Genomic DNA, 27,610 nt, shown 5'->3' with positions numbered 1-27,610 from the left:
CTATGAACACCCACTGTGATTCTTTTCTCTACTTAACTGGATCTGTCCTTGATCCTGAAATGTTCCCTGCACCTTCATAACTTTGCATCATTAAAAGTCTGGAGCCCACGTCCTCCAGTGCAGAAATAGGTGAAGAGTCCTATCTGTGGGCTTCCTGCTCCACCAGAACTGACAATAATAATAAAAGCAACATCTAACAGTCATCAAACACTTGCTATGGGTCATGTTATGCTCACTATTTATTTAAATTCTCCTTGAACACCTCCCCCTTGCACCCCAAGAGGCAACCAATCTTTCCCCCAACCACACAGATGAGAAAAACGAGCCTAGGGATATTCCCTAAGTCACTGTGAGTCACTCAGCAGAAGAGGGGGGGGGTGGGTTCTGGGATCCAGACATAGTATGACAGTGACAAACGAAAAACTGTCAAGATGGTTCACACGTGAGCTCAGGTGTACGTGTGCTGATTATGGCAATTAGTAAGGAGAAAATTAAATGAAGCCCAGAGAGGCAATTCAATCTCCTGTTATGCTGTGGAGTAAGGGAGGGTAAGGAAAGACAGGCAAGAGCCCAAATGAGAGAGGCATGGGGGAAGGTAACATATGGGGGTGAGGAGGACACACTTGGAGACTGTGCTGATTGGCAGCTCTGAATGTGGGGGTGTTAAAGAGTTCACCTCATTTTCAAGGTGTTCTCACTCTCTCTGTCTCTGAATTCCAAGGGCATGAAGTGGTGCCTAAGTCATCACATAATTGATGCCACCCTGACATATTGTTCCTTGTTTCACAGAGGTCTTCTCCCAGGGATTGTTGGACCCAAAGGCCCAGAGCCCCTGTTCTCTGTTTTTATAGCACCTCTCATGTTCTGCACAAATAGGAGGGAGGTGCTTACTAATGTGCTGATGGGTTGGTAGGGTAGCGGGGGAAAGATGGATAAATAGGTGAGTGGATGAATGGAGGAGAGACCACTGAAAGGTGCAGAAGGAGTCTCAGGGACGAGGAGCAGCCCAGCCATGCAGGCAAGCAAGTCTCAGAGCTTTGGTCTGGAGCTAACTCTGTGTTCTCCAGGGTCTGTAATGTATGTTGGGGATAATCCAGACTTTCAATTCATGATAGTTTCCTCTCTGCCTCCTTTTGGGTATTTCTGCTGGCTCTTAGTGACTGCCCTGGAGCCCAGAGACATGAAAGAGAGACAGGTATAGGAAAGGAGGTTCAAATACTCTAATCTGTGGACCATTTTATAGGAGCGGGGTTTGGTGGAGAGGGATAGAGTAGGTAGTGGAAACAATAGGAACTAGCAGTTTTGATCCCTTGTAGGTTTGAATTATCTGGTTACCACAATCAGATAATGTGAAGAACCAAAAGTGGGAGGGCAGTAGGGGGAAATAGCTCAGGGGAATCCCCAACTGAAGAACAACTGGGGGCTCTGATTTTAATCACATGTTGACAATGGATATAGTGTGTTGAGTATACAGTGTGGTTGCATAGATTTTTCCCCATGGCACATTTGGTTAGCTTGGAGAAAATTTGGTCTTCTCTTTTATTTATGGGAGAAGTTTAAGGCCTTATTCTCAATTCCTTTGGACCTGGAAGCCCTTGGAGTGTATTCTCTGAAATATAATTTATTTGCCTCAGTCCTTCTCCTCTGCTAGGTAGCTCTTAGCTGATGGGGGGGGGGGGTTCCCTTGCTCTTTCTCTGCTGCCAAGGATGCTTTTTCCTCACACATGTTCTCCCTCTGGTTCCAGCTGTGCTTTCGATTTCCCTGGGTGTGGGGTGTGTCTCCATGCTGCAGAAGTGCTCACCTCAAATCCTTATCTTGGCAGGACCACTGGAAATGCCCCACCGCTCACAAGCACATCCATACCATGCCTGCTGCTCTGCCCACACCCACATGCCCAACTCCCTAGGGCTCTGCAGCAAGGGCAGGATACAAAACCTGCAGGATGTAACACTGTTCAACAACAAAAGAATCAGACTGAAACATTTGTGCCAGAGGAACTATGTTTAATTGTTTGGAAAACAGGAGTGAAAGAGGGAGGTGGTAAGAAAGGTGTCTGGCCTGCTGCCCAAACTTCCGAGAAGCAGATGGTGATCCGAGAAGCAGACGGTGATCTAAATACAAGTCAGTAGGGATGGTTACACAGTTAAGAACCAGATCCTTGTCTGAGGTGGAAATTGCAGCTGATAATAAGAGGTCGAGATTGAAGAAGCCACCCTCCTGGTGCTTGAGGCCAGAAGCTGGAGGTGAGTGGGGCTGACAGCTGGCTGTCTGAGAAAGGGGCAGTGAACTTCATGCTGCTGTTTTCCCTGGAGGTTCTGCCTCTGGTTACATGCTGGGGTCTTACTTCTGCTTGGACTTTTGGCACTGCTGAGGGGGTGGGCATTTCTGTTGGCACTTGGGCGCATAAGACTCCTTGCACTTGGGTGGAGGCTGACAAGGCTGCTTGGTTTGTTGAGGTGGAGGACAGCACTGCTGGGGTGGGGGAGCACACTGCTGGGGTGGGGGAGCACACTGCTGGGGTGGAGGGCAGCATTGCTGGGGTGGAGCACACTGCTTCTGCTTCTGCTGAGACATTCTGGGTTGATGCACAACTAGAAACAGAAAAACACAGAAGTGAGGAGCACCCTTACCACAGAGATACTCTGGGCCCCAGGCTGGGTTGGGGGGGGACCTCCTGCCACATTCACATCCTGCTCTGCTTCTACTTTGCCTTGGTGGCTTCACAACTTAAGGTGTGTGTGTGTAAATGTGTGTGGAGAATAAGTTGTGGCTAAAAGTTTGTAAGTCATTTGAATTCTTTCTGAGACAGAGAAACATGGAAGGAAGGAGGTAGGAAAGGAACAGGAGAAAAAGGGAGAAGGGAAAGAGGGAGAAGGAAAGACATGGAGGGCAAGAACAAAAAGAATATACTTTTATGGCAAAACTATGGAATGTGCAACAGGATTGCCTGGGATCAGAGTCCTGGCTAATTAACCTGCTGTGTGACTTTGAGCAAGTTACTTAGCCTCTCTGTACTCACATCTCTTAGGGTTGTCGAGATTAAATGAGTACATAAAATACATACATATAAACATGCATGCATACATACATGTACATGTGTGTGTGCACACCTGCAACCACACAGAGTACCTGGCACATGATGAACACAGCATAAGGATTTTGATGTATTAAATAAATTTCTAAAAGCAACTCTTTAAGAGAATTATAGAAAAGAGGAATCTAGAGACAAAATGTATCTTTTAGCTTGACTCTTAACTACAGTTGAAGAAAATGGACCTCAGAGAGGGAAGTAATTAGTCTCCAGTCACACAGCACAAGTGGGTGTAACAGTGGTACTCAATTCCCGGACAGGACCTTGCCCCTGTGCCACATCATCCTGTCCCTGCTGTTCTGTGCTCCTCGGGGTCTCTGCACCCCTGTCCCCAATGCAGCCTTCTTCTCTCCCACCCTATAGTTACTTTTTCCATAAAAGGCAACTCTGCCAGCTGCTATGTCTCATAGTTGGCACACCCGCTCCTTCTACTAACCCCCTTTCAACACCTGGCAAGACCCAACACCCGTAATACAACCAGCAGGATCCTCAAGGCACCGGCCTGAGGCTTTCTTCTCCCAGCCCAGCCCAGCCCCCATACCCCTTGGCTGGATGGCTTGCAGACCGCTACAGGTTGGTCCCCAATAATACAGAAAAGAGAGATGCTAAATGAGGTCTTTCCGGCCAACCACCCAGAGCTCCAGCCCAGCTCCCAGCCAGGTTGGGACCACATGGAGCAAGGCTGCGAGCAGAGGCACCGCTTTGCCAGACTTACCCAAGTTCTCTTTGCCAAGAGGCTGGAGTGTGGAGATGCCAAAGGGTTTGGGCTGCCCTGAGCCTTCCCACCTTTTATACATCTCACATCCCTGCCTGAGGCCATGAGATGGCTTAGGATTGGAGTGTCCTAATTAGTCCCTTCCTCAAATTTCAGGTTTTACTCACCCCTCCAGGGCTGTCAGCCTCTCTCGTGGCATGGCAGGACTTGGGGTGATGGTGCCTTTACTCTGGCCTCCGCCCCACCTCCCTGTCACTTTACAAGGCTGGCTGCCTTGGATTTCCAAACCCACTCGTGACTTTTGACTTAGAACCTTGGCATCTGGGAGGGTCCTAAGCAGACATTCAGGACAGTACTGGTTATGGGGGTGTGAGGGCAGGGTTCCAGGAAGTTCTATTTGGCAGAGAGGAGGGGGTGGCCTGGGTGGGGTATGCAGACAGCATTGTCTTCAGGGCAATTCAACAACTGAGGAGGTGAACAGCTCTCTGGGAAGCCCATTACACTCAGCAAATGCATGACTTTGACTTAACCTGGGCTCAGAGCCACATTCAGCTTGAACTGGTGGAAAGATAGGGCAAGCGGCTTTGGTTTTGTGTCTATTATTATTTAGACAATAAATGAGGCCTGTAGTCCTCTGTCCTGCCTTCTATTGAAAAAAACATTAGGCTCCATTCAGGGGAACCAGGTGGTTACATTAGACAGTACTTATGTCTCATCTTTTTACATATATATGTATAAGTCACCCAGACTCTGGGATTCCCAAGGAAGTGATTATCATAAGGTGGAGGGGGTGGGGAAGCCAAGCATTGACTTAGACTGAGCTTCTAGAGGAGTCACCTAGGCTGGTCTCAGATTCTGAGCTGCTAGGGTCCCATCCCAATTCTTCCTCCCTACTCCTGTTAGAGATCCCAAGACAGAGAAGGATGACATAGGGCACAGACCTTGATGCCCTCCATACTTGAGGATGGAATATCTTTGAAACAACCCCAACAAATGTCCTGATCTTTACCGGTGGGTGACATTGGGCACTTAATGTCTTTGAGCTTCAGTTTCCTCAACTCCTAAGGGAGATAACCACACCAACCTGCTTGTTAAATGGCTTAAACTGCACAGCATACATAAAGTACAAGTATTTGGCACAGAATGAGCATTCCACAATTGTTGGGTGCTCCAGAGTTGGGCTCTGAAATACTAGGCAAGACACACTCTTGGAAGCATGGAATATGTAATTGCAAAATTTGAGGGCAAGTAGTGGCACTTGCCAGCCAGCATCCTAAGACCTTGTCTGAAAGAAATGGAAGTTGGCACGCTGGTGGTGAGGGTGGTGTGCTCAAATCTCAACACAGAGTTTAGCTGTAGCTCTACTGAAAAACTTAGACTATCCCAAGATCTTGGGAAGTCAGACTGTAACACTAAAGACACAAGGCTTGGAAATTGATGGTCTCTCTCCCAAAATATGGTCCTGGCAGGGTGGGCACAGAACAAGTGAGAGAAACTGAGAGGAATCCAGGGGGAGAAATCCTTTGGCCTGGTGTCACTCTGATGGAAGCAACCCTAGAGAGTCTTGGAAAGGGATTTCAGTTCAGGTCCCTAATAGCAGAGAAGAAAGGCCATGTGGGGAAGTTATCCTGGGATGGCTATTTATTCATCAAGATGGAGTACACCTCCATGGGGTGCTGGGCACTGTGCTGTGCTGGGCCAGTGGTGAGGAAGGAGGGGCCAGGCCCTCACTGTTCCCTAAGGCAGTGGGGCATGGGTTTCCTGTGTGGCAGATCTACCTCTGTGTATTGGGCCTGTGTACATGGGAAAGGAAATAAAAGTGCAAGTCCTCTTCTCCTCCTCTTTCCAATGTTTATAGATCTTTTCTTTTTAATTGCTGTATAGCTGACATACAATGTTACATTAGTTTCAGGTATAAAACATTCAACAAATCTATATGTTAAGCTATGCTCACCACAAGTGTAGCTACTATCTGTCACCATACCATGCTATTACAATGCCATTGACTGTATTCCCTATGCTGTGCTTTTCATCCTTGTGATTTACTCAGGCAGTAACTAGAAGCCTGTACCTCCCACTGCCCTCCACCCATTTTGCCTATCCCCCACCCCACTCTCTTCCTTCTGGTTTGTTCTCTGTATTCATGGACATGTTTCTGCCTTTTCTGTTTGTTTTTTTTTTCATTTGTTTTGTTTCTTAAATTCCACATGAGTGAAATCATATATAGTATTTGTCTTTTTTTCCTGTTTTATTTCACTTAGGATATTACCCTGTAGGACCATCTATGTTGTTGCAAATGGCAAGATCTCATCTTTTATTTTTTCTAAAGTTTATTTATTTATTATGAGAGAGAGAGAGAGGGAGAGAGCTAGGGAAGGGCAAAGAGAGAAGGAGAGAGTGAATCCCAAGCAGGCTCCATGTTCAGTGCACAGCCCAACCCTGATCTCACGACAGCAAGATTAGGACCTGAGCCAATATCAAGAGTCAGACACTTAACTGACTGAGAGCCACCCAGGCTCTGCTCATCCTTTTTATGGCTGTATGATATTCTATTAGTTAGCAATAAAATATTCTTATATACACATACACACACCACATTTTCTTTATTTGTTCATCTGCCAAAGACTTTTAGGTTTGTTCCATATGTTGGTTAGTGTGAATAGTGCTGCAATAAACATAGGAATGCACATGTCTTTTCAAAATAATGCTTTTATTTTCTTTGGGTAAATACCCAGTCGTGGAATTGCTGGATCATATTTTTATTTTTACTTTTTTGTGGAGAATTCACAATGTTTTCCACAATAGCTACAAGATTTTTCGATTGCTTGACTTAGATTAGCTGAAGAACTAAAATCCAAATGTCACTGCGTGATGTCTGTGTAGCTAGGGAAAGTATGAACATCAGCTAATTCATGAGTTTTGGGTGTTAAATTCTGTCAGTCTTTTCTTGCAAGGGTTCTGACCACACCAGACAACTACCTCAAGAATGTATTACACAATATTGCTTCTACCACCAGAAGACAGAAAAGGAATGGATAATCTAGAAGCCACCAATAAAACTAATGCTTATTCTGGGCATGTGGAATGCCATTATTCACTAGCTTTCATGAGCATCGCTTTCTGTCTGCCTCTCTCTCTCTCTCTCTAGTCCTTTTTCTCTCCCTCTCTCTCTCTCTCACACACACACATGTTGGTCTCTCCCACACTCTACCTCTAAGTGCTTATGGGCCTATAAGTCCAGTTCTCAGTAAAGTTGATGTGATAGAAGCTGGTGCGTTCCTACTAATTTCCAAAACATGTGTACATACTACCTACCATTAGTCTGTATCTAGCAGACCGATGAACCCTGCTTTCTTTGTATGGCTCCCATCCTCTAAGGCTTCGAATGACTTTAGATGACATTTCTGCCCCGTTAGGTTGTCCTTGGTGTTCATCTCATCCTCATTTTACGTGCATGAACATGCACATGCTGGGAGGGATGGGGATGAGAGGTGTATACGGGGGGAAGGAAGTGAGTGGGGAAACTTCCAGGATGTCCCTGGTTTACAAAAAGACACTCATTTGCTCAGTTTCTAGTGATGGGCACCTGTTAGTACATTTAGCTTGAGAAGAACCAGGAACTAGCTTGGTAGAAGGGCAAGGGGATGACTGGATGATCCAGTCAGTCATCAAGTGTGCAGGAAGCAGACACCATGCCTAGTATTCTGGGGGCCGGGGACTGTGGGATCATAGGCCCAACCCTCAAGGAGGGTTTGATCTTCTTGGGGAGATAAGGCCAGCTCAGTGTGACAGAGGAACTGGAGCAGGGAGGCAGGCCACATGAGTCAAGAGCCGAGGGATGATAAGGAATAAGGGTGGCACAGAATTGCTGAGTCGCCATCACCCCTATAGGCTGGACCGCTGTTGACAGCCAAGCATCAGGGAAGACACGAGCAGCTCCAAGATGGTGGGCTCCTTCTGGCACAAACACTGACTTAATCTTTGTACCTTGGTACCTAGCCAAGCTTCTGGTTCAGATTTAGAGCTATATAAATTTATGTGAGATGAACAAGGACATTAGAGGCAAGGAGATACGGACCGACTAAACGGGAGACGTTATGTAGTATTGGGGTAAAGAAAGTGACCTGCCTGGAGTGGGTGACCAGAGCAGATGAGCAGCAGCCAGACCTATGGAGGGAAGACTCACCAGGACAGCAGGGATTTCAGGGTGGAAAGTGCAGTGAGGCCTGGGCTCTGGTTCTTAACGGTCAGATGTGGCACATATTCTACATTCAAAAAAAAAATTCTATTGACTAGCATAGGGAGGTAGAAAGGCATTGGCTTATGTTAAGAAGGCCTTGGTATACTTCTGGTTCTGACAGTAATAAGCTGTGTGTGTTTGGACAAGTGGCTTCTCCTCTCTGGGGCTCAGATTTTCTATTTGGTGAAACATGATAATCCCCAGAGCCCTTTCCAAACATAAACATGTTATGACTTTCCCATAGGGAATGGGGAGCCAGAGGGCGGACACGTCTGAAAGCCTAGGTTGGCAGGAGGTGAGAGTAGGGCCTGGGGTGGGGATGTCAGAGCCAGGGGGCCAGTTGGTAGAGAAGCAATGATAAAGACCTGACCTCAATACGGAGGACTGCAGGGCTGAGGGAATGGAGGGAGACAGGGGAGAACTCAAATCAAACACTGTGATCCTAAGAGATAGAAATGGGGCTGGGAGCAGGGCAGAGAAGACCAGAGTGCACTTCATACATGCATCTGTGCCTGAAGGACATGGAGGAGCTAACTGACCATGCACTACATGCACACAGCTGTGCAAAACTGTGGTACACACTTATGAACACCAGGAAGGAGGGAGATTCCATCTGCGGGCCTTCAGGAACCACGGGAAGCTCAGACAAGGAAGCTCTAGGTCCCTGAGGTGCAACCCTCCTTTCTGGTAGCAGGACTGGGTCAGGGGGCAGGAAGCATTCCAGACTGAGAGGCTGGAGCTGGAAGGAGCCTGTTGCACAAGCCCGTCACACAAAACATTCCCGATTCTTGGTCCAAGGACAGTGCCAGCGCTAACACTCTCAGCAGGCCACCAAGGAGTGACAGAGCCTTAGCATATTTTGCAGAGTGTGGTGTAAGACTGCGGAGCTCCATTGCTTTGGAAGGTCTTGTTTTCTGTTTGCTCTCTTGAGACTATGCACTTTCCAAAATGACTTATTTTAAAGTTAGCTTTATTTGTTCAAATTATAGTAATTATAAAGAGCCTTTGCCCTTACTTGGAAAAGTGAAAAGTTGGCCCTCTGTGTCAATTTTGTCATTTAAAAAAAAATAACTTTAGTTTTAGTGAACTTCAAACTCCTGGGTACCATGAAATGTGGCCCATCCAGTTTATCACTTAAAAAATGGAAAAGGTGAGGTAGACAAAGGAAGTGACTTACTTGAGGTCACATTTTATAAGATGCCCGAGAGAGGACTTGAATACTGGGTTTCTGACCAAATCCCAAGCCAAATCAAACAAAACAAAATAAAATATAACAACAAAAACCAAACAAACAAATGAAACAGGACTTTGGCCAGTGTCAAAATGTCAGCAGGAAATTCCCCTCCTCTCCTATCTGCTCCCTGCCTTACACCCCCCTTACAGCCAGGCCTTTGTAATGATGACAGGACCAGGCTTGTGTGGCACTCACACTGTCTTTTCCCAGACTCTCCAGGACACTGTGCAAAGCTCTGGCCTGCCCTGGCCATCAGGAGACATGCTGTGGCCTGCACTGTGACCTCACTGAGATGGAATTCATTCTCTCTTGCCTTCATCCAGCCTCTCAGATTGGAGGGGATTAACCTCTTCAAACCACCTCTTCCTTCCTGACTCTGAGGAAACCCCTTAGTTGTGACAAGTAATTCATTTCCAAGGTCTCCATACTGGCTTTTATCCACCAGACATTTCCATGCCCAGAAGCAATGCTTTCATTGTTATGATAGGGATGCTTTGCTGCCCCAGGGAACTGAACTTAACCTTGCTCTTTGTGGTCCCAAGATGTGGAATGAGGGCCCTGAAATTTTGAGGATCCACAGGAATCTGCCTCTAGGTTCCTGGTCTCGCTTGGTGGCATTACTCATTCCTGTGCTTCTAATTACCACCTTTACAGTAATGACTTGGGAAATCTGTATTTCCAGACCAGGCTTCTACGTAGTGCTTCAGATCCATGGGACATCCAGTCGCCTCCTCGATATCTCCATCTGGTCTCATTGGTCTCAACACCAGTTCCAGAACTGAACTTCTCATTGTGCCTCCTGCTTACTCTTCATTTCGGTAAACAGGACCACCAAGGACCCCTACCATACACCCAGAAGACCTGACCAGAAACCTGGCACCACCTCTGGCCACATCCCACCACTCATCAAGTCCCACTGATCTACCATCTAGATATGTAGTGTATGCCACACACAGTGTAGATGATTTTAAGAAGCCCCTCCCTGGTCAGATCTTTCCTGATTGCCAAAGATATCCCCTAACCCATTTCCCTGTCTTCAGTGTCTCTAGTGCAAACTGTGTTCTACACAGAAGACCAAAATGATCGTCCTGAAAGGCAAATGTAAAAGAATTTCTTGTCTTTGGGAAATATACACTGAAGTATTTTGGAACAAAGATTACCACATCAGTAGAAAACGAAACATAGATAGATAGATGATAGATAGATACAGATATACAGTTATATAGATAGATATATATCTATATACATATAACATATGCATGTGTATCTATATGTATACCAGCTTTATATACATATATCAAAATATGAATATTGATACACATCTCTCTCTATATACACATATATATATATATCTTCTTTCTGAACATACATACATGTCTGTATATCTCTCCATATAAATACATACACATGCATACACAAACAGGGGGTGGAAAAGAGATCAACATTCGGGAATCTCAGTGAACCTGTGTGGAAGGTATCCAGAAATTCTTTGTGTTGTTTTTGACACTTTTCTGTAACTCTGAAATTGTATCCAAATAAATAATTTTTAAATAAACACATTTTAAATGTAACGAACCTGTGTCATTTTCCTACATAGAAGCCCTCATAGGTTCCTCATTGCCTCTATCTACAGGGCCGAATCTAAATTCTGATGCAACATAGCCTGCACACCTCTTCAGGTTTATCTCACCACTCCTTGGGTCATGCTTCTGTCCCAATAGGAAAGACCTTCACGTAGTTCCTGGCAGACAATGTGCTGTTTCTCATTGCAAAATTTTTGCTCACATGATCTTTCTGGCAAGAATCCCCAACACTCATCTGCCCCTTTCTGTCTACTGGGTAAGTCAGAGAAATGATCAAACACATAGAATGGTGGATGGAGCTGAATGAACTTCCCATTTCCTCACACCTTCTTCCCTCTGGGTGGCTATGGTTTGTTCCATTTTTTGTTATGGATGATTCCCCTCACCCTGGAATACAGACAAAAAAGGATTCTTAATTTTAAGTGGGTTAGAGGCAGATGTAGAAAACTTGAGGAGGGCCTCTGGGGAAACCAAAATTTCCCAACAGAACCCCTGGATCTGTGGTTTTATCTCTTGTCACTCAAGGGAAAGGACATTTGTCATGCAGTCTGGTCCTGCTCCTCTCCTGATTCTCTTTAGAGACAACTAAACCTGCAGCCAATCTCCTCTGAAGTTCATCAGGCAACTTTAAGCTGGAGCCAGAGGCTCACATCTGTGTTTTTGCAGGGGTAGGGGCAGGGATAAGAGGCAGACAAGATGAATCTTTCCTCCACCAAGAAGTGCACTACACTTCACCCTGGCTTTAGAGATATCAATCAGTTATCACATCTAATTTTAAAAGTACTTGTGATACATCCCCTTTCCAAGAAAGAAGACATTCTGTTAAGGTCCCATGGATGGGGAGGAAGGACATCCACTGTTCTGGAACACTCAGATCCATAGAATGCAACACCTGCTTGCACATTCTCCGAATTGTCAGAGGACCCTAGAGCTGAAGACTGCTGTCCTTCAGTAGCATTTAGGAGGCCACAGTGCTTTCTCTAGGTTGATGAAGACTAAAGGGAATTATGGTTATAAACCATCTTGTTCCTCCAGACTGTTTCTGTTTCTGTATTGTTCAGGATCAGAGAAATGGGCAAATGAGAGAAACTGAAACTGAACTAAAGAAAACAGAGGCTAAATTTATCTCTATATTAACGAACTGACCACAGCAGAGAGGAAGAGAGGGAAGGAGAAATGAGTGTGTGCACTGAGCCTGTGGATGTTGGTAGAGATTCTATGCAATTTTAGAAAGGAAGGAAATATTTGTTTTTTGAAAGACGCAATTTCTATCTGTGTGGTATCATCCGTCTCTAGCTATCTATCTATCTACCTATCTATCATCTATCTCTACCTACATATGTCATAATAAATGTAATTTAAAGAAATTTTGCTCTCAGTGTTAATGGAAATTTTCCTTGGTATTTTTCTATTGATCTTAAGAATTTACTTGCTTTCTGAGGTAACTTTTTGATATGATACATAAATCTGTAGCTAAAACATTTTAGCTACAGATATATGGAAGTCTATTAATATATGACTGTTTAATGTGTAAAATGTATTTTTACAATGTTAATGTGTAAAATATTTTTTGTGTAAAAAATGTATTTTTACAATGTTAAAATTAATATATGACTGTTTAATGTGTAAAATGTATTTTTACAATGTTAATGTGTAAAATGTTTTTTTGTGTTAAAAAAATGTATTTTTACAATGTTAAAATACAAGTTACTCCCTGGTTCTTAAGATTAAAGAGAAATGCATTAAATAATAAGCTTGAAATATGCTTCAATTTAGGCAGAAAATAATCAGTCAAAAAGGCTGGGGCATAGTCTTTCACCATTAATGCTCATGAGACATAGCAATGTTGCAAAGTGTAGAAGAACAGATACCAAGTATGGATCCCAAGAGCTGCAGGTCCCACTACTCCTGGCTCTTTCTTGGGTAACTTCCTTCTGTTCTTAGCAGTAAAGCAGAGGCTGGGTAGACAGAGGCAGTGAAGGACTCTTTCCCTGCCTCCTCCTTTTCCATGCATAATCTTCAGCTGGGATAGTGCTGGTAAGTGGGTGTGTGGAACCCAGACAAGCAGGTATCATGTTTGTTTCCCGGTAAAGATATCAGAAACTGTGTCTGGAATTCTGAGTCATATCAAGGCTCTTTAAGGGTGCATCTCTCTATTTCTTGTGCTACACACACACACACACACACGTATGCACCTTTAGTTGTTCCCCACTACTCTGCAGGGACTCTCTTTGTGTTCAGTGTCCTTTGCTAGGCACTGAGGGAAGTACATATAAATAAAATGCATCCCTAGTTGTTTGCTAAGGACCTACTGTATAGTTAAGAAGGAGTTGGGTACCATTGAAAATGGAAGGAGTATAAAAAGATCCTATCCTCAAGTTGCTTAGAGTCTAGCAACTGGAAAAAAAATGAAATGCACAAAAGGGGAGCTCAAATTTTATGTACATATAGAATCCTAGGTTTCTATTGATAATAGGATTGTGGACAGAGAACTAAGACTCTCTGAGGGAGGACAAGGCCCAAAGACTCTGCTCAAGAGAGGAAAATAGAATTGCTGCAAGTAGGGAGGAATGGGTGTGGTGGCCAGTGTTGCACCTATGCATTTCCCCATCACCATGTGGGTCCAGAAGGAGCAGCAGCAGGGCTAGATGGTAGGGCTGGCATTGGCCAAGGACCTCATGGATGTTAATAAGAAGGCCTTGACAGCAATGGAAGACTTGTCCAGGCTGCAGAAGGAGATAGGTGGTAGAAACTCTAGAGGCTACAATAGGGATGTGATGAGAGTCTCCCAGAGACACTGAGTCCAGACCTGTAGTGACAGAGAAGAGAAGTACTGTCTAGCATGGAGGCCAAAGCTAACTTGTTAAGAAACAAGTTAGTGCTCTTGGAAACGAAACTTAGACATCCCAAGAGGGAAAGGGTGAATACGTAATGAGAAGTTAGCTACCTCCATTTTAAATGAATAATGTCTAATATTTTGAGGTTCTAATAGAGTAGAAAACAAATACCCTTGACATATAAAATTCAAATGGTATCTTCTTCATAAAGCCTTTCTCATGCCCAAGAAATGTGTCCTGTCTAAAGATAGACATTATTTCTCACATCCACAGTCTTTCCCACATCTACTAGGATATATAGAATGTTCCTATTGGTTATTGAGACATTTGGGCATACAATTTGTTAACTTCAATAGTGTTAAATGCTTGAGGACAGGCCCACAAATGTTCTCCCCCAAATTAGCACAGAGTCAGGCTCCTTACAAGATCCCAGTAAATATTCCAGGGACTGAAGTCATGTTGTTCCACGGATGAAAGCAGGGGCTGAGGGAGTTGTTCTGGAGAAGAGTAAACAGCAGTCTTAAGGAACAAAGCAACCAGATATCAACTTTCCAAGGCTCCCTAATCATAAGCTCAAATGAATGTGGGGCTAAATACAATAAATGTATATTGAATGAATGGTTTGAAAAGAAGGTTATGGGAGATTGAGCTGAGAGAGACAGTCATGTAGGTAACAGCTTCTTCACCCCATATCCCAAAAGGGACATACACACACACACACACACACACACACACACACACACACGCATACTTGCCGACTTAGGTGTGTAAAGAACTTTTGTGTTTACAGATACATCTGTATTCCCAATCAAGGAAGGGTATAAATAGAATGGTATCTACATGATGCAATTTCCAGATTTGCCTCTCTGGGCTCCTCCTTTTGTTGTGAGGCTGCTCTGGAACATGGGTCTATGTAGGGGTGTGGTCTTGGATGCCAATGACGTTCAGTGGCTCTTTGCCTGGTAAGACCGCCTCAGAATTGTAGGGAAGGTGTGGTGTAGAGACAGAGAACTCAGGCAAGCCTAAAAAAATATACGCATTCAACATTTAGTGAGCATCTATTATGTTCTAGTCATGGAAGTAGCACTGAGAGATAAACAAGACATTTTGTCTGCTCCACAAGTCAGCAGAACTACAGCAGAAAACAGACTGAATAAATTATTTCAACAGTACCTAGTAAGTGCTTTGGTGGAGTTACTTGGAGGCTGTTGTAGAAGTAGGGAAGGACATGAACCAGCCATGAAGCATCGCTAAAGGCCTCCTACAGGAGGGAGGTCCTGCTCAGTATTGTCTTCTCAATGAACTCATGGTTAGTGCAGGTCAAGGATGCCCTTCCTTGTCCCCCAGAAGTTCCCTGATTTGAGAGAGAACTTTATTGATCACTCTGGCTCAGAGAAGTCTTCTCCTCCCACCTGTTTCCTCCACTTCCACCTAACTCCATGGAAAACCATTCCATCATGCTACCAACATTCTCACAAAAGCCCAAAGAAGACTGAGAATTGGGCATCTGTCCAGAAATTGGTCTGATGCACTGACCAGTTTCCAGACTCATAAAGTGTGTGATGGGGGTCCCTTCTTGCTACACCTCAAGGGTTTTTGTGAGACCTAATTAGGTGGAGAGGGCAGGAATCATCAAGAACACCCCATACCTGGAAAAACTCTTTTTACAGAGAGTCAGTGTGCTTTCAGCAGCAAATACTACTTATTGAGTGCCTACTTTGCACTGACCACTTCCTGAACACAGAGCAAACAGGGCACAGCAAAGCTCACACAGGCTCTTCTTCCTCAGGGCTGACATCTGGGGTGTGTGGGGGCAGGAGTGGAAGATAGATGATAAGCACATACACAACCAAGAAACAATGAGTGAATAACATCATTTCAGGTAAGGCATGAGGGCTATGAAAAACTACAACATGGTAATGTTTAGTCAGAGTGTTTAAGGAAGGCCTATGTGAAGCAGGGACATTGGAGCTGGGCTCAGTTATGGCAAGATGGTCATGCAAAAGTCTGTGGATAGAGGCAGACCAAGAGCAAGTGCAAAGGCTCTGAGATGGGGATGGTTTTGATGTGTTCAATGAGCATCATGTGACTAGAGCATATTAGATGAGGAACAAGTGAGTTCAGGATACTGGGCAGAGACCATGTTCTATAGAGTATGGGACTCTGGAAGAGTCTGAGCTGGTAGTGAATTGATCTGAGTTTTACATGAAAAAGGCCACTCTGACTGCTGTTGGAAAGTGGCTGAGCCAAAGCATAAGTCAAGGTTCCTATCCTTTTCTTATCTTGGATCCGTATAAGAACCCAGAAAGCATATTTTTTATTCTAATTTTTTTAATTTTAAACTTAGCTGTGAAGCTTCACAGCTCCTTGGTTTCTACCAAGTTTCAGTAGGGGAGCAGTGATACATTTATTGATACTAAGGGTAGGTCTCTGTACATCATGACTCTTCTGGGAAATCATGACTCTGCCTTGATTTTAAAAGTTTGTTTATCCATCTGAGCACATTTGGCCCTGTTATTTTTTTTTTTTGATTTTTTAAAATGTTTTTATTTATTTTTGAGACACAGAGAGACAGAGTATGAGCAGGGGAGGGGCAAAGAGAAAGGAAGACACAGAATCTGAAGAAGGCTCCAGGCTCTGAGCTGTCAGCACAGAGCCCGATGCGGGGCTCGAACTCATGGACTGTGAGATCATGACCTGAGCTGAAGTCGGACACCCAACCGACTGAGCCACCCAGGCGCCCCACATTCTGCCCTATTAGACCACTGACTCCTATTTGAGAAGGCTGTCACTATAGCAAGTGACCTCTTGCTCAAGGAAACTTCTCTCACTGCCCTTCCTGTTAATCATCTCAGATTAGCCCTACCATACTTGTTAACCTGGTCTTCATCCAGGCCTCCTTTTTTAGCTTCTCAGAGTTCCGGTTGCTTTGGGGTGCTCCAGAGTTCAGTAAGGGCCACACAGTGCTGCTGGGTTCTGTCTTACCATGTGGGTTGGGTTCACACTTCTTATTTCGTTTTCAGCCATTCCATGCCTACAGCAGGAGATTCAAGAAAGAACACAGTAGGAAGAACAAAGAACATAGTATCAAGCCAACCAGCCCTTTCATTTTATTTCTCTCTGCTTCCCACACTCCAGCCAAATGGAACCTCTTTATCCCTTCACACTCACAGTGTTTCTCCCTCCCTCTCCTCCACTCAGTTCCTTCTGGAGCCCTCCTCCATCCCCTTTTGGTATCCATCTCTTGGTACTCATTCTTCAAAGCCTAGATCATATGGCATCTCCCCTAAGAAGGTGCTCTGAGAATCCACTAAGCCTCTGTGTGATTTCCTATCACTGATTCCCTGGAGCATTTGCATGGGAATGGGCTCTGGATTCACATATATCTGAGTTTGACTCTCAGTGACTTGCTGACTACTTTGGGTATGTGACTTGTCCTCTCTGAATCTCAGTCTCCTTGTCTCTAAGGTAAGGAAGATAATCAGACATACATCATAGTGTTGTGATGAGGAGATGAGATCATGCTTGTAAAGACATTGGGTCTGACCTATGGCCAACACTCAGTAAATGCTGGCAGTTATTGTTGGTAGAGTCATCTGTGCATTTGTCTTATACCCCTCCCTACTCTGAATCCTTCAGGACACAAACTGCCCTATTCATCACCATTTCCATGAAGGTGTCTCAAGTAGTATTGATACCCAAGCTTTACTTTTTGGAGACTTCCTTGGATGGAGTCATTCTTTTCCAGGCCTGCACTTCTGCATCATGACACTAGAGGGTAGCAAGAGACCACAGGCACTTTGAAGACTGGCAGGTCATCTTGGATCTCTTCCTCTTAGATAGCCTGTACCAGGCTCAATCCCAAGTGTGTCTTACTCCAATGGGCATCTTTTTAACCTCCACAGTGGTACCTCGCCTGGTCAGATTGTTTTATTTATTTATTAATTTGTTGTTGTTGTTACTATTACCTAGTGGAGTGGTCCAAATGTTTGTTTCTGAGAGATAAGAGCCAGGGTTATTTTTCTTTGTGGGATATGAAGATATTAGATCCTGATCAAATGAGATATTGTGACATTACATTAACTTTTGCTACTGGAAATGACAATCTGGAGGAAATGCTTAGAACTAAAAGTAACATTAAATACTGAAAACCAGAACTCATCAGATATGCAGTAAAGGCAACACAGTGAAAGAGAATGAAAGAGTTAAACTGTTCATAGACGTTGAGAGTTAGTGATCTAAAAATGTATCATAAGAAACTAGAATTTAGGACATTAGAATATACAAATAAAGTTGATGTAAGAAGATACTAAATATAAAATCAGAAGTTTGTGAAATAGAAAATAAATATACAACAGAGGGAAAAGCAACAAAACTAAATTGATTCTTTTTGAAAACATGAACAGTAGTTAAGACTGAGAATATTGACCAGGGTAAAAAAGAGAAAAAAAATCAATGCTGAAAATATAAAAGGAGGGTCATAACTAGAGTCATAGCAGAAACTACAATGTAAAACAAATTTATAATAAATTTTAAGTTGAAATGAGAAAGAAAAATTAGTAGGAAAATAGTTCAGTTGCTGTCAATCTTTTATTATTACCAGTAGTAGTACTAGTAGTAGGAACAGGGAGAGACTTTATTCAAAATGATAATTGCAAGAGGAGAGAGTAACTATTGCAATAGAGAGACCTCTCTAACAAAGATGCTTACAGTCTGAGGCCTTTATCCCCATCTCCCAATTTCTCAACCTCCCTTTTTGCCTAGGGGTATTGAGTTCTGGCAAGCACAGGGTTCAGGGTTAGCCTGACAGCACCTCACCTTAGGGGGCTCTTCTGACCCAGGGCTTCATGACTCCATGTATAGAACACTAGGAGGAGCCTGCCTTATCATGTTGGTGCCAGCACAATGTGGAAGCATGAAGGAGGTAACATCCCCTAGGACACCACTGAGTATTGGAAGGCAGGCGTCCATGAAGAGACGACAACCTTTGGGTGCCTCAGGTTACCAATTCTGGTGCATGTCCTGTATGGTCCTTAGAAGCCCCAGAGTGGAGTGTAGCTGAAGGCCCCCACAGTAGCACTCAGCTCAACAGCCCGCCCTTGGATTGACTTCTCTCTTGTTTTGTTTGATTTTTTCTAGTGCCCCCGACTTTGGCTACTTTTGGTCACTTCTCAAAGTAAACTACTTGTGTGCATTCTGCTGTCTTAGACCATACCTTTCTTGAGGGGAAACTAAGCTAAGGTATCTCTATAAAATGTATTAAAAGTTCTTTACTACTCTTTACATTTTTAAGTTGAAATCTGGTTTTTATTATATATATAAGTAGTTATAAAGGACAAATTTCTATATTGTCATTATTAGTATTTTTCAATGACTTTTTTTACTATCTATGGAAAATTTTAAACATATACAAAAGTGGACTGGATATCCACTTTTGATCATGTATATCATCCAGCTTCAATAATTACCAAATTATAAGCAGTGTCGTCTTATTTATATCCCCAATCATTGCCCCCTCTGGGTTTTTTTTTTTTTTAAAGCAAATGACTCGTGTCATTTCATCTATAGATATCTCTAAATTAAGGACTTTTATTCTCCAAGCAGTTATGTTAAATATTATCATACCTTTAAAATATAAAAAAATTAATAATGAAATATCCATTCAGTGTTCACATTTCTAATTATCTCATTAGAGTCATTAATTTTTTTCAGAATTTATTTGAAATGTGATCAAAATAAGGTAGACTCATTGTTATTGGTTAATATGTCTTTAAAGTTTATTTTAATCCATAAGGTTCCCTTTCCATTTTTTTTGCCTCCTTGAAATCTTCTATTGAAGAAATCATATTTGTCATACAGAGTTTTCATGGTCTGGAGTTTATTGACTGTGTCCTCATGGTGTCCTTCAACATCACCATTGGTATGGTATTACTTCCATTTGTTCATATTGTGATTTTTCTTCATATGACTGCCCTTGGACAATGGAGTCTGCTCTGTCCTCATATGCACAAAGTCTGAAGGGCCCAAGATTTTATGTCTACTTGGAATGACCCTTAGCCATTGGCTTATAGGCACTGGAGTGTGGAAGCTTGTCTCTCTTGCCTCACATCAATACATCTCTGAGTGTAGGGCTGTCTTTGTTGGGCCAGGTTGAAGCTACCCTCCATACATCTGTTCCTAAAAGCAAACACCTACATGGCTTCATCTTCTTCCCAATCCTACTTCTACTCCCTTAATAGTTTCTCCTGGAAGAACTGCTTTAATAAATAACTTGTAAACAAATACTCACCTTAGGGAGTGCTGCTGGGGAACCCAGCAATGACAACCAGCTGTGGTTCCAGGAAGCAGAGACTGATGGTGGGATTCTGTAGTTGGCTTACTCCCTGGCCAGAGGATACAAGAAACCCTTCACTGTGGTAAGTGGAGTGTTAATTGCCCTTGGAATGTTGTAGCACTGTCATTATTATACTTTATGGTAAATTGGGGCAAGATACAGTGGATGGTCTTGTGCTGGCTTGTGAAGTATTTTTGACATTTGAGAACATATGGAAGAAGTGGTAACCATAAAGACAATGGAATTGGTTGATTGTTCCTGGATCTTACTGATGCCTTAAGGAGAAAAAAATGACAAACTCAGGTCATCCATTAACTATCTTGGGACATAAGAACGTTGTGTTTAAAGACCCTCATCTCCTGCAGAGGGCAGATGTTTCTAAACACCGAGCCTAGGACATAATCGTGACCCTCATAGAAATCTGAATTTGTAGCACCCGCATGTTCCTTTCTTTGTCTTAATTGAAATGTTTCTGGCACACAATGTTACATTAGTTTCAGTGTATACAACACAGTGATTTCGTACATCACTTACCATAAGTGTAGCTATCATCTGTCACCATACAATGCGATTACAATACCATTGACTATATTCCTTTTTAAAACAAAACTTAAGTTTATTTATTTATTTTGAGAGAGAGAGGGAGTAGGGAAGGTGCAGAGACAGAGGGAGAGAGAGAGAGAGTCCCAATCAGACTCTGCACTGTCAGCACAGAGCCCGACACGGGGCTCAAACTCACGGACCATATTATGATCTGAGCCAAAGTCAAACTCTTAACCAACTGAGCCACCCAGGTGCCCTTTGACTATATTCTTTATGCTACACCTTTCATCCCTGTGACTTGTTGATTCCATGACCAGAAGCCTACACCTCCTACTCTCCTTCACCCATTTTGCCCATTGCCCACTCCCTCCCCTCTGACAACCAATAGTTTGTTCTCTGTATTTATGGGTGTTTCTGGTTTGTTTGTTTGTTTTGTTTTTAGATTCTACATATGAGTGAAATCATATGGTATTTGTTTTTCTCTGTCTGATTTATTTCACTCTGCATAATACCCTCTATGTCCATCCATGGTGTCACGAATGACAAGATTTCATTCTTTTTTATGGCTGAATAATATTCCATCATATATATATATAATATATATATGTTAAATATATATATATGTTAAATATATAATATATATACTATTCTATATAATATTCCACTATATACACACACACACTCATACACACACACATGCATATATGTGTATACATATATATATATATATATATATATATATATATATATCCATTCATCTATTGATGGACACTTGGGTTGTTTCCATATCATGGATATTGGCTATTATTAATAATGCTGCAATAAACATAAAGATTTGTGTATCTTTTTGAATTAGCGCTTTTGTTTCCTTTGGGTACATATCCAGTAGTGGAATTATTGTATCATATAATATCTCTCTTTTTATTTGTATCTGTACTGTTTTCCACAGTGGCTGCACCAATTTACATTCCCACTCACAATGCATGAAGGTTGTTTTTCACATGTTTCTTATATCAAGAGCAGGGCCCTAGGGAGGAAATGGAAACATATTCACAATGCTTGATAACACTGAATTCCAGAATCCTTTGAATTTTCTCAGCCTGTAGAAATGGGCCACTTTCCTTGGATAGGTGATCTCAGTCCTCACATTCCCATTGGGCCAAAGACTCTGAAGAGTTTCAGCAGAGCCAGCCGGGTTAGTGCTGGTTCTGCCTTATAAAAGAGAGAGATAGGAGAATTATTCACTGAAGAAGCTGCAAGCAATATATTCAAGTGCACAAGAGAATTTACCTGAGAGAGAAGCTTGAGAATGTTAGACCTTAAGGAGAGGAATAGGAGACCGACTAGGACACTGTTTATTGATCTGGGGCAATAATTATGACTCAATTCCTCAGAGATGGTCCTAATATGCTGCTGGGATGCTTGTGGGACTTGGAAAAAATTATAAGGAAGGTGCAATGCCTGCTGAGAATATTGAGGAAAGGATAAAGTGTTTGAGGTGGATATGCTAGAATGAATCTGTTATACAACCAAAACCCAGCAACTGGATATGTTCTTCAGGATAGCTTGAGAAACAATCCTTTTACTAAAGTTACAAAGAATGTACTGGTGAGGAAGAATCATCATCACTGAGAAGCCAGATAGTGGCTGTCCTCTGTCGTCTGAAGCTGAGGTAGGAAATATTTATTGAACTGAGCTCCATAGTCTTAGTGAAGATGATAGGATTCTGGAATAGCAGAGGATAGGTGGCATTAGTTAGCCATTAGAGGGAAGGGAGTTGTGATTACTGTCTTAGCAACATTGAAATGTCAGAATGTTACCTGGGTCCCCTAACTTACAGGGATCTAGAGCAATGGGTGATAGAAAATGGTATTCCTAGGGACAAGATGGATGAGTAGGAATTAGCGATATATATATATATATATATATATATATATATATCCATAAATATGGCTGATGTCAGCTGCCTCAAGGCTAAGTTATAATTCTTTACCTGATATTCAGTTCTGAGGCAGTTCTTAGACGCTGAACCCATTGATTGAAAGGAATACAGTCCTTTTGAGGAAAGACTTTATGACACTTCATCAAATATATACCATAGTGATGTATCCAATTATTTCCCAAGTAACTATTCTTTGGAAAGAGGGAAATATCCAGATTTTTTAAGGACTATTGGATATACAGTCAGAGCAGTGATAGAGTTCTGGCCCAGGTCCTTTTCCCAATGGGTCCAAGAGGTCCATGGGCATACAGTGGCCATTGTTTTCAGTTCCTGTATGCACTGATGCCTTAAAGATAAGATGAACTTGCAGGATGAACATATTTAGGACATGGAATTTTTCTCAGGATCAAGTGTTTGTTTCTTGATCCATAGAGTAAGAGCTATCATAATAGAAAGGCCAAACTGAAAGTCATAGCACTGTACAACTCCCCCCCCCCCAACCTATAGATTGTAAATAAAAAACAGCACAACATCATCCTGGGCAAAGTGGAAGAGAATAGTGCCACACTCATAGTAGTCCCCATTATACACATCTAATACACCAGTGTAACCCCTCAAAAAAATCATAGGTATCATGATGAATGACTGTGGTGTCAATTTTATGTGTCACTTTGGAGGGTATTTACAAAGCTAAACATATTCTTACTAAGTGATCCACAACTATGCTCATAGGTACTTGCCCAAATGATTTGAAAATCTGTCTCTAAGACAAAAACGTCCACACAAAGATTTTCAGCAGCTTTATTCATAATTGCCAAAAAATTGAAGCATACAAGATGTCCTTCAATAGGTGAATGGATCAACAGATAGTGGTACATTCATGCAATGAAAGATTAGTCTGAGATGGAAAGAAATGAACTACCAAAATATGAAAAGACATAGGTGAACCTTAAATGCATATTGCCAAGTCAAAGAAGCCACTCTGTAATGGCTACATGCTGTATGCTTCCAATTATATGACATTCCAGAAAAAGCAAAACTATAGAGACAATGTAAGGATCGGTTGTTGTCAGGGGTTCAGGGAGATTAGGGAAAGGTTAACAGGTGAAGCATAGGTGAGTGTTTTAGGGCAATGGAAATATTCTGTATGATAATGTTATGGTGGATACATATAATTATGCATTTGCCGAAGCCAATTGGATTTTACAGCACATGTGAACCTTAATTTATGAAAATTGAAAAAAATTATTTAAGAGGTCAAGACATTCTAGGGAAGAATGCAGACTGTGACAAGAGAATCAGTGTTATATGAAACAACCTCACTGAAGGGATGACCCCAATAACTTTGGAAATGAGAGGGATCAGTAAACAGGCATCATCGCATAGTTGATAATGATATTTATACTCATGGAAAGGGATCCAAGTTAATAATTCTAATTCTGCTATATGTGTATACTGGAAATGAATAATCAAAAAAACTAGATGGTAGATGGTGGGTATTGGGTTTCTCACTGTTGAAGTCAAAATTTGAAAGTGAGAAAGAGGAGGAGGCTAGAATGACCTATGTGGTAATGCATTACCATCAGAGACATCAATGTGAACTTAACGTTTACCTGAATTTAGTTACATATGGAACCACACACACACACACAAACACACATACCTTAGAATATACAGTATATTTTGTCAGCTGAGAGGTCCTAAAAGAAGTGACAAACCAGTAGCAACGAGCACACCACGTACCCAGGTCTTGGTTTCTAATATCATTCTTCATAAAATGAAAAAGAGATCCCTAAGAGAAATTATTGATTCTAGACAGAGGCAGAAAACATACAAGATGAGCCTAGAGCATTTTGTAGTTCCAGAAAGGACACAGGAGCTAACTGAAAGAGCTCGCAATGACTAGAGCTGGAACAGTCTGAGCAACAAAATGAACTACTACTCATGTCCTTTGTCCATTTCTTAATTTATTTGTTTATTGATATTATGTAATTAAGTGTTCTTTATATACTTTGAATGTTAACACTTTATCAGATACATGGATTGCAAATATTTTCTCTTTTCATTTCGTTGATTGTTTCTTTTACTGTGGAGAAACTTTTATAAATTCTAGTTGTTTATTTTTCTCGTGTTGTCTGTGCTTTTGGTGTCAGATCTAAAAAAAATCATTGTAGGGGCGCCTGAGTGGCTCAGTCGGTTGAGTGTCCAACTTCAGCTCAGGTCATGATCTCGTGGTCTGTGAGTTCAAGCCCTGCATCGGGCTCTGTGCTGACAGCTCAGAGCATGGAGCCTGCTTCTGATTCTGTGTCTCCCTCTCTCTCTGCCCCTCCCCTGCTCACCCTCTGCCTCTCTCTGTCTCAGAAATAAATAAACATAAAAAAAAATCATTGCCAAATGGGAGTGGCCAAGATGGCAGAACAACATGGAAGTTCTCTGCTTCTCTCATCCCTGAAATGCAGTTAGATCAGCATTAAACCATTTTGCACACCTAGAAAATTGATCTGAGGATTAACACAACAATCTGCATAACTTGAACCACAGAACTCAACAGGTATGCATCACGGAGAGGTGAACAGAGGGAGAGAGAAGCCATGGAGGGTAGGGAGGTGTAGTTATGGAAAGAGGACAGAGAAAGCAGGGAGAGTACAGGAAAAGCACTCCTCCCAAAAGTATATGGAGAGAAAGAGAAAGAATGGAAAAACCCATATGTGACTGAATAAAAAAGGGAGAAAGGAGAAAGGAGAGGGTTTCCATACCATTAGGACTCTATAAACAGGGGAGAGCAGCATTGGAAATTCTGCAGCCCATTACCTGGTGGTGCTCTGGTGGGAAGGGCAAATCTCCAGAAGAAAGCAGCGAGGTCCAAGGGGTCCATGGGCCATATGGGGAGAAGCAGTTCCCCTGCTATGAGGGCATTTGGTAGAGGCCATATGGCCTTCCCACAGGCAAGGTCCCAGCAGACCCCAGAGAGCACAATTGCTGGTATTGGAACAAAGATGCCAGGGTGCAGTGAAACCTGGAGCTGGTTGTGTGTTGTTTACCATAATCCCTGAACCGCTTCTTACACAAACTTTTTCTGGGACAAGCCAGCACCTGGCCACAATCTCTGAGCCTCTGCAGCAGCATGATCACAGGAATGTTCCAGGGGCAAGCTAGCACCAAGCCATTTGTCAGTGAAACCCTCTCCCAGGGAGTTGGAGAGGGTCTAAACCACAGGGCCCTCAGAAGTGAGGGGTTTGGAAACACAGCCCCATCTGAGATAAAATTCAAGTGGGAGGTACCACCTGCCAGGCTGATGGCTTGATTACAGAGTACAAGTGGGAATTGGACAGAAGCTGGAGACAAAGGAGGGGTGCTTGATGGTGGTGGGGTAGAGTGCAGAATTCCTGAGCCAGAGACTGAGAAGCTGGATGACATTATTTTCACCTCTTCCATGTATGCACACACACATGCACACATGCCACACGGATCCACTCCAGTAAGCTAAGCAGTGCAACCTAGTGGAGAATGGAGCCATTACACCAAGCCCCATCCATCTGTGACAACCAAGCCCTAGAAGACCACCACAAGTCTCTCCACCTGCTTAGTGTACAGACTATAAAGTGCTTTGTAATTTGACCTCTAGGGGAAACTGGATGTAATTTCATTCAGATTTCATTCTGTTCACTAGTCCATCTATTCATTTTTCTTTTCTTTTCTTTTCTTTTTCTTATACTTGGATACAGAAAGAAAGTTATTTTTTATTTTCCGTTTTTATATAATAAAAAAAATTTACTATTTTTTGTAAATTTATTTTTTTATGTTTTTTTATCTTCTTCATTTTATTTTATTTTATACATTTTCTTAATTTTTAAATGCTTTCTTACTTTTTTCTTTTCTTTCCCTTTTTTCTCTATTCAATCAAGCTTTAGTCAACAACCAGAGAAAAATATACCAAGACTCTAACTTCTTTTATTTTATTTTTTTGTGTTGTTTTTAATCTTCTTAATTTTAATTTTATTAATTATTTTTCTTCCTCCAAAATTACAAAATGAAGGAATTCACCTCAAAAGAAAGAACAGGAACACAGGGACAGCCAGGGACTTAATCAGCACAGATATAAGCAAGGTGTCTGAACTAGAAGTCAGAATCATGATAATGAGAATACTAGCTGGGGTTGAATAAAACATAGAATCCCTTCCTGGAGAGAGTTAAAAAAAGTAAAATCTACTCAGGACTAAATTAAAAATGCTATAACTGAGATGCAATCTCAATGCAATGGTGGCAAGGATAGATGAGGCAGAGCAGCAAATCAGCAATATAGAAAACAGAATTATGGAGAACAATGAAGCAGAAAAAAGAGGGAAACTAAGGCAAGGAGCATGATATAAGAATTAGACAACTTAGTAACTCACTAAAAAAGAATAGCATCCAAATCCATAGGAGTCCCAAAAGAGGAAGAGAGAGGAAAAGGGGTAAAAGGTTTGTACTTAAATTATAGCAGAATATTTTCCTAACCTGTGGAAAGATACAGACATCAAAATCCAAGACAGACTGAAAATTCTCATTAGACTGAACAAAAACCAACCATCAACAAGATATATAATAGTCAAATTCACAAAATACACAGACAAGGAAAGAATTATAAAAACAGCAAGGCAAAAAAGTTCCATAACCTATAAGTGAAGGTACATCAGGTTTACAGCAGTCCTATCCACAGAAACCTGGCAGGCCAGAAAGGAGTGGCAAGATATATTCAATGTGCTGAATCAGAAAAATATGCAACCAAGAATTCTTTATCCAGCAAGACTGTCATTCAAAATGGAAGGAGAGATAAAGTAGTTCCCAGACAAAAACAAAACAAACTAAACTAAAGGAGTTTGTGATCACTAAACCAGCCTTGCAAGAAATTTTAAGGGGGACTCTCTGAGGGGAGAAAAGAGGAAACAAAACAAAAAAGACCAAAAGCAACAAAGACTAGAAAGGACAAGAGAACACCACCAGAAACTCCCACTCAACAGGCAACACAATGGCAATAAATTCATATATTTAAGTACTCACTCTAAATGTCAATGGACTAAAAGCTCCAATCAAAAGATATAGGGTAACAG

The 27,610-nt window shown here is 42.2% G+C and overlaps 1 protein-coding gene across 1 annotated transcript; it reads right to left on the bottom strand.

The window, feature by feature from the left end:
• Positions 1–1,987: 1,987 nt before the first annotated feature.
• On the bottom strand, positions 1,988–3,909 carry LOC123596706 (putative small proline-rich protein 5). Its single transcript, XM_045475064.1, has 2 exons — positions 3,808–3,909; positions 1,988–2,592 (listed from the first exon to the last, which is right to left on the bottom strand). The coding sequence occupies exons 1-2, from the start codon at positions 3,887–3,889 to the stop codon at positions 2,342–2,344; spliced, it is 333 nt and encodes a 110-aa protein (XP_045331020.1). The 5' UTR covers positions 3,890–3,909; the 3' UTR covers positions 1,988–2,341.
• Positions 3,910–27,610: the final 23,701 nt, after the last annotated feature.

This window comes from Leopardus geoffroyi, chromosome C1, assembly GCF_018350155.1.
Source record: "Leopardus geoffroyi isolate Oge1 chromosome C1, O.geoffroyi_Oge1_pat1.0, whole genome shotgun sequence".
NCBI lineage: Eukaryota > Metazoa > Chordata > Mammalia > Carnivora > Felidae > Leopardus > Leopardus geoffroyi.
Note: the sequence above shows the minus strand (reverse complement) of the source record. Positions and strands in the feature narration are given on the sequence as shown.

Excerpts from the sequence above, each read along its gene's own strand:
- LOC123596706 (XM_045475064.1), bottom strand. The coding sequence starts at position 3,889 with ATGTATAAAAGGTGGGAAGGCTCAGGGCAGCCCAAACCCTTTGGCATC. Across the intron at positions 2,593-3,807 it reads TCTTGGCAAAGAGAACTTGG|TTGTGCATCAACCCAGAATG; the intron begins GTAAGTCTGGCA and ends TTCTGTTTCTAG.